At 37.4% G+C, this 7,858-nt stretch overlaps 1 protein-coding gene across 1 annotated transcript in view; it reads right to left on the bottom strand.

Annotated features, from left to right (window-relative positions):
- Positions 1-2,447: 2,447 nt before the first annotated feature.
- Positions 2,448-7,858, bottom strand: part of LOC116853007 (solute carrier family 35 member G1-like) — a 119,150-nt gene continuing 113,739 nt past the window's right edge. Inside the window, exon 3 of the mRNA XM_032833855.1 lies at positions 2,448-3,067. Coding sequence (XP_032689746.1) covers positions 2,585-3,067 — 483 coding nt within the window. The 3' untranslated portion in view covers positions 2,448-2,584. The remainder of the gene's footprint in view (positions 3,068-7,858) is intronic.

Raw genomic sequence — 7,858 nt, 5'->3', positions numbered from 1 at the left:
ATGAACATTTGACCGTGAAAAAATTTGTTCACGTTGGATCCTGCATAATTTGACAATTGCTCAAAAAAAGGATCGTGTAAATTAGTACAAAAAAATGCTGAAGAAATTCGATCGAGGTGCGTCAAATGCCGTATATAACCTCTACACAGGTGACGAGTCATGGATCTATGCATATGAGCCGGAAACTAAACAGCAGTCGACTGTGTGGGTCTTTCAAAGTGAACCTAACCCAACAAAAGTTGTTCGCGCTCGAAGCACTTCGAAACAAATGGTCGCCTGTTTTTTCGGAAAAACTGGTCATGTGGCAACAGTACCCTTAGAGAAACGTAAAACGGTCAATTCTGAGTGGTACACAACCATTTGTTTGCCAGAAGTCTTCGGTCAAATAAGAAAAAACAACTCAAGACGACGAATCATTCTTCACCATGACAATGCGAGCTCTCACACATCGGCTCAAACAACCGCCTATTTGACCAGTGAAAACATCAAATTAATGTGTCATCCACCGTACATTCCTAATTTGGCACCCAATGACTTCTTTTTGTTCCCGAACATCAAGAATAAACTGCGTGGTCAACGATTTTCGACGCCAGAAGAAGCGGTTGATGCGTTTAAAACACATGTTTTGGAGGTACCACTTTCGGAGTGGCATGGATGCTATAATAAATGGTTTAAGCGAATGCAGAAGTGTATTGATCATCATGGAAAATATTTTGAAAAACAATAAAGCCATTTTCAATGACAAATTACCGTGTTTTCCTTACTAGTCGTAAAACTTACGGAGCAGTCCTTGTAGAGCGCGCGCTACTGTACAATATTTACTGACCAGAGAAAAGACACAGCAGAGATAGCGACTAGATATTTTTCCATATTTATCTAGACCATTATTTTTGGATTTTTATCCAAATATTTTAAAATAATTATTACAAGTAATAAATTGTTTAAAAGAAATAATGCTCTTTATTATATACTTGAATATTAAAGAACTTCTTTGTTCTAAAAGAATATTTAATCTAACCAAATCAAAGTATTATTTTTAGTTCAGAGATAAATTTAATTTTAGATTTGGTTTCCGCTTCATCAGGGAGGAATGACCCGATGCCGAGTTGCTTCTGAGAGGTATTCCTTTATATAGTAGTTTGTATAGGGGGAGAGGGGGGAGGAGACAGGAAGATAGAGGGGTTGGCAGGGGATAATGGTGGGAAATTTGTTGTCTGTCATATTTTGAAAACCGGGAAGACGGATTGCCAGATTGGATTGATTTTTTGTTCCTTATTCCTATTGTTGGGGTGTTTTTGAATTTCCAAGGACAACAACAAATTTCCCACCACTATCCTCTCTGCCAACCTCCTCCACACATTCCTGTCTTCTTCTCCCTCTCCCCCTATGCCAACTACTATATAAAGGAAGACTTCTCAGGAGCAACTCGGCATCGAGTCATTCCTCCCTGATGAAGCGGATTGAAATGTTTACGAAACGTCGGAATCAAACAAAGATAAATCCAAGCGGTTTAAACCCGAAAACCAAATCTAATATGTGTGGACATCGCGAAAGACTAAAAAATCAAATTTTATTTTATTTAAATAATAATGTTTTTTTTGTATTTAATAACGTGTATACTTTAGTATACTATTATGTGTACTCTATACATAATAATAATGAAAATAGGATTATTCTGAGCAAATAGGATTACTAAATAAAAAATGGTACGTTGGGACTCGCGAATATGAGACAAATAGTTGTATTCCTCTTTCAGGACGTATATATAACAAAAATAATATTCTAATTGTCTAGGTATAGCTTCCGGAATGGAGCCGTGTCTTGAATCAGCGATGTGCCGACGTTTCGCAAACGTTGCAGTTTGCATCATCAGGGCTGAGAACTCTGATACTGAGCTCCCTTGGGTTAAGGTTGTCCTTATATGCCTCCTCCCCCCTTTGTGTAGATGGTGTTAGGGAGTAGGGGACGAGGCTTGAATCAAGCCAATCAGCGTATTTTAATTGATCAGCTGGTCAACTAAAAACCGGGAGGGCAGTAATGACCAGCTGATCAATTAAAATACGCTAATTGGCTGGATTCAAGCCTCGTCCCCTACTCCCTAACACCATCTACAAAGGGGGAGAGGGGGAATATAAGGACAACCTTTACCCAAGGGAGCTCAGTAACAGAGTTCTCAGCCCTGATGATGCAAACTGCAACGTTTGCGAAACATCGGCACATCGCTTATTCAAGACACGGCTCCATTCCGGAAGCTATACCTAGACATTGTATCAATGGCCGTGAAAGCCTTAAATCTAATATTCTAATTTATCTTATAAAAGGATAGGTTTGATTTGTCATGCCAATTTTTATTATAATATATATTTTCTCTTAATCTTTCGGAACAATTATATTTTACAAAAAATGTAAGAAATTATTTCTTTAAATTCCTTAAAGTAGTTGTCACATAAAAGAAGAAAAATAAACAGTAAAAATTAAATTTTACCGATTAAAATTTTCTGCTATTTTTGCTTTTCTTAAAAAAAATTCTGTTCTTTTTATTATATTGAGATTTGTCATTCACGATAGCAACTGTTCATATATATTAAGGAATAAAGTCACAAATAGAATAAATCTCCTTCTCGAAACCCATACAAACGACAGAGAAAATAATTAGAATCGCGCCAGTTACACTAGTCGATGTAGGCTTCTCGCCAAAAAGATACACCTGAATCAAGTATGCTAAGATAATATCCAGAGATCTGGTGACCGATACTTTTCCAGCGCTTTCAATCTTTAATGCCTTCGTCACCAATACCTGTCCTATGAGGCCGGTGAGCGCTACCAATATGATTTCACCCCAGATGAACCAATCATACGGCAACTTCAACTTGTGCTCATAACCGCCAGATACTACGATGTAAAAGAACACAGCAGCGACAAATGACCAACTTGATAAATTCAAAACTATGATAGAGTAGTGTATCTCCGAGCATTTTCTCATTACAACAATGTTGAGAGCAGTAAAGAGGGTTGCCAAAAGAGCACATATGTATCCCATGAGGTTATAGTGCTCTGCTCGATGCACCTAGAGATAAGAAAGTTAAAAAGTTAATTATAATAATAGTGTAAATTGCTTCTGCGAGTACTTGTCAAAATTTATAATTTTAATTTCTTCAAACTTTGTGGGTTGAAAGTCTATTAACAGATTTTGTCTAACCTCAGCCTATATTACAAATTTATAACAACAGATAACAACTATGATAACATTTCATATCAATTCCACTTGGTTCTCTGTAACATTATGTAGTTGAATTTATTTGATCGTCGGTCATATTACATTGATCCTTTATATTTAGAAGATAATTTTTGTGATTCAAATTGATATAATATTAGGAGTTTGACTAAGTTCTCGTCGTTTTTTATGAAAATAAATCCTTTATTTTAAAAAAATAATAAAAAAACAAGTCAATTAAAGTATTGCCCATCGCTGGAGATTACTTTTTCCCATCTTTCTGGCAGCATTTGAATTCCACGTCGAAAAAACGACACTTCTTTTGCGGCTGTCCACGAATCGATCCATTTTTTCGTTTCTTCATACGAAGTGAAGTGCTGCTCAGCCAGGCCGTTAGTCATCGATCGAAATAAGTAGTAATCAGAAAGCGCAATGTCTGGAGAGTACGGCGGGTGGGATAGGACTTCCCATTTCAGCGTTTCCAGGTATGTTTTGACTGGTGACGCGACATGCGGCCGAGCGTTATCATGCAGCAAAATCACCTTATCGTGTCTTTGCTCATATTGCGGCCGTTTTTCTTTCAATGCTCGACTCAAACACATCAATTGTCGTCGATAGAGATCTCCTGTGATGGTTTGGTTGGGTTGGAGCAGCTCGTAATACACTACCCCCAGCTGATCCCACCAAATGCAGAGCATGAGCTTGGAACCGTGGATATTCCGCTTTGGCGTTGATGCTACTGCTTCGCCGGGCTTAACCCACAATTTTTTATGCTTGGGATTACTGTAGTATATCCACTTTTCATCACCAGTCACAATACGATGTAAGAAACCTTTCCTTTTTTGTCGTTGAAGCAGCTGTTCACACGTGACAAGACGCCGTTCGACGTCTCTCGGCTTCAGTTCATATAGCACCCAAGACCCTTCCTTTTGTATCATTCCTAATGCTGTCAGACGTTTCGAAACTGTTGTTCGATCAACTCCTAATGATTTTGCAACATCGAATTGCGTCTGACATGGATCTCCAGCAAGTAATGTTTCCAATTCTTTGTCTTGAAACTTTTTTGGTGCACCACTGCGTTCTCTATCTTGAACATCTTAATCACTATTTTTAAATCGGTTAAACCAATCTCTGCATGTTCTTTCCGACAGAGCATGATTACCATAGGTTTCTACAAGAATTCTGTGTGCTTCAGCAGATTTCTTCTGAATAAAGTAGTGCAGTAAAATTCCCCGCAAAAACGGTTTATTTGGCACGAAATTTGACATGTTTTACGCTACGAAAAGAAAATGTTCTTTATAGGTTAATGGAAAGACACGCACTGATTTTAAACATAGGTTATAGAACTTCAATATAGATGCGTCATCATCTTGAATTATACACACAAAATTTTTATACCGCCATCTGATGGTGAAACGGCGAAAACTTATTCACACTCCCAATAAATGATTAGATAATCTTTTGAATCGTGAGATTTGTGTAAATCGCTATTAGTAAACTAATATTAAAATAAGTGTGATGTAACAAAATATATACTTCTCTTTTGAATATATGTCTGTATTTTTAAGAGAACTTTAGCAACGATTATTCATGTTTTACATTTATGGATCAATTTAAAATAAACGAAAAAATTTTTTTTGGGAACAGTGTTAAACTTGACATGAAGTATTATGTTACGAAACGATAGAGTGTTTTCACAAAGAGGCTACAGTTAGAATAGATTAAGCTGAACAAAAAATTCCTTTACCACACATATTTTGTGAACAACTACGTAAACTTGTAATGATGTACGTGGAACACCGTTACAATAAGCGACAACCAAACCTTCGGCGCGCCCTCCGCACGACAACCTACCGAACAACTGCGGAAAGCGCCGAGAGCATAACGCAATAAAACAGCGGATAAACACAAAACAGAAGCGTCGACGATCCGCGAAAACAGGCGAAATTGACCGAAAACCCTTATAGAAATATCATACTAAGAATCATTGATAATTACTTATTATCCAGTATTTTTAATACTGAAAATAAGTAATTATCAATGATTCTAAGTATGATATTTCTATAAGGGAAGCGAGAAAATCATGTATAAAATGCGAGCCAAAATCCGAGGAAATCAGATCGATCTCGACTTCGCTCTCGATAGGAAATCGACTCAAGAACTCGCTCTCAGCTGCGAATACGCAGCCTCTGCTAGCGAACAGAACGATTCGATCGGGGATACTCGATATTCCGCCTTTCCTTCTCGAACTGCAGATCACAGTTCGGCAATATTCGGCATTCCACCGTCCCAGCACGAACAACCAGTCGATCGGGAATACCCGATACTCCGCCTTTCTCCTACGAACTGCATGCGGCAGTTCGGTCGAAGATATTCGGCACTTCAGCATGAACCGCTCCGTGCGGTTTTACCGAAGATACTTCGCTCCGCAATCGTTCACGCGTAAACACGCACAAAGCGACCAACAGAGCACGAATAATTCTCTCGCATCAATACTAGCGAAAAGCACGCGTCTGTCGTTCCGAAGTGCGCATCCAACTCTACATTGTACACCAAATTATATCTTAAAATTTACGGACAAACTAATAAAAATGCAATCAACACCTAAGCACAAGTAGTTCATACATATCCACTGCCTTATTGGATACTGGAAACCGCACCGAGCCGTAAAGACTCATGACCCCAACGGGAGACCGTTACAAACTTCTAAATTACTACTCTTATAGAAATGTCATACTAAGAATCATTGATAATTACTTATTTTCAGTATTAAAAATACTGGATAATAAGTAATTATCAATGATTCTTAGTATGATATTTCCATAAGGATAGATGTTAGATTACTAAATTATAGATGTTCCGCTTAGTTTTGAGGAATTTTTTGCAAAGAAACATTTATTTTAGAGAGACGTGAAATTATATTTTATGTAAAATATTTTCTATCGATAAAATCGTTAACCCTTTCAGGACGGGTGATCACTTTTTATATCATAACTGTTCCTTGCTTTTATATTGGAAACTCTTCTTCCGATTTTCATGGAGTTTGCTACAATGGGGTTTTTGGGGTCGCTGAATTCGAATATCAATTCGAACCTCACAATTTTGATATTCAAAATAGTTGATCTAATATGGCGGGCAAAATTGGCTTTTCTGGGACGTAGCTTTCTAACAGGAGTGAAAAATCAAGATTTTTGGGTTTCTTTTGGTTTTTAAAATTGCTGAATTTGAATCTGACTTCAAAAGTTAAAAATTCAAAAGGACGCATTCTATTCAAAAGGACGGATCTAATATAGTGGACTAACCCGTGTGTATATTTATACTATATTAATAGAATATAAATATATTGTGAATATTCTTTATTCCAAGCTGTCAGCAACAAAAGTTTGAATGGTATTGATGAGCTGTAAAGAAAGCATCATCAAAAACTTCAGTAATATGAATTTCATAGGTTTCAAGCAACATTTGAATTTTTTGACCCCTTCAACTTTGGCCATATTGTATTTTGAATTTATGCTTTCAGAATTAAAAGACCGTCGAATATCCCTATAATATAATAATATGAGTTTCATGGATATTGAATATTTGCATTTTCGACTACTTCTATGGCGGTTATATGGAACCCGCCATCTTGGATTATAGAATTTTGAAATGCTAAGATCAGATTAGGATTAAGCGACAAAATTACCCTTTAACACTAGCTTTCCCATAATTCACTTTTTCAGCAACCCCTGTCCTCAAAGGATAAAACAATTTTGAATAGTTAATTCAGACAATTCATATAGAACTCATTTATCTTTTTTTGAATATTTTCCATTGCGTATAAACGATCAGAAACGGTTGATTTATCACTATTTAATGTTTTAGCTAATTCTTGAAGCATTTGAGCTGAGTTTTTATCCAACGGTGCCTGAAATTTGGCATCTTCAACCTTTTTGGTTGATCTGAACAGCCATCAGGAGTTTGAATCTCAAGGTGACACCCTATACAACGGAGGCGATGTTCTTCCATAACAGTGGACATGAAGCGCCACCGCCCATCAGGCTCCTGGTGCACGGAGTACCCGTTACAGTGGGGGCTCAGATGAAATATTTAGGCCTTATAGCTCTTGCACACAGGACGCGGTAATGTTTGCCGCGCGGCGGAAATTCGCGCGACAGCCAATCAATATGCTGCTTTCCGTAATAACTTTCTAGCTCTTACTTATGCTGGATGGCAGATAGAGGTTCACCGCTCATTTCGAGCGTGTGGCCTCCAAGGTTCCGTGGGACGACAACGCCCTTGCCGGCCTCATGTAGAACATTGGACGCTTAAATTGGAGTGTCCGCCGCTTCTACCTCAACGTGGCATCCGTGGCCCTGTACGAGGCGCCAGCTTGGATTAGGCCATTCGGCATGCGTTGTTTCAAAAATGTCTAGAGTCCTTGGATTTCAACCGATTTTGATGATTTTTTTAATGATAGTCTTGAAATTTGCAAGAGATCTGTTGAGGTCCATTTTTTAAATAATGTTTTAGAAATTAGTTATACATATGAATACAAAGATTTTATTCTTGAAAATAAACTGAGACTGTTGAGCAATTTATTTAAATGAAGTGATAAATGATTCTCGAACATATATATATATATATATATATATATATATATAT

Source organism: Odontomachus brunneus, unplaced genomic scaffold (genome assembly GCF_010583005.1).
Source record: "Odontomachus brunneus isolate Ranch 3 - 2012 unplaced genomic scaffold, Obru_v1 Obru_scaffold_266, whole genome shotgun sequence".
In the NCBI taxonomy this organism is placed as follows: Eukaryota; Metazoa; Arthropoda; class Insecta; order Hymenoptera; family Formicidae; genus Odontomachus; species Odontomachus brunneus.
Note: the sequence above shows the minus strand (reverse complement) of the source record. Positions and strands in the feature narration are given on the sequence as shown.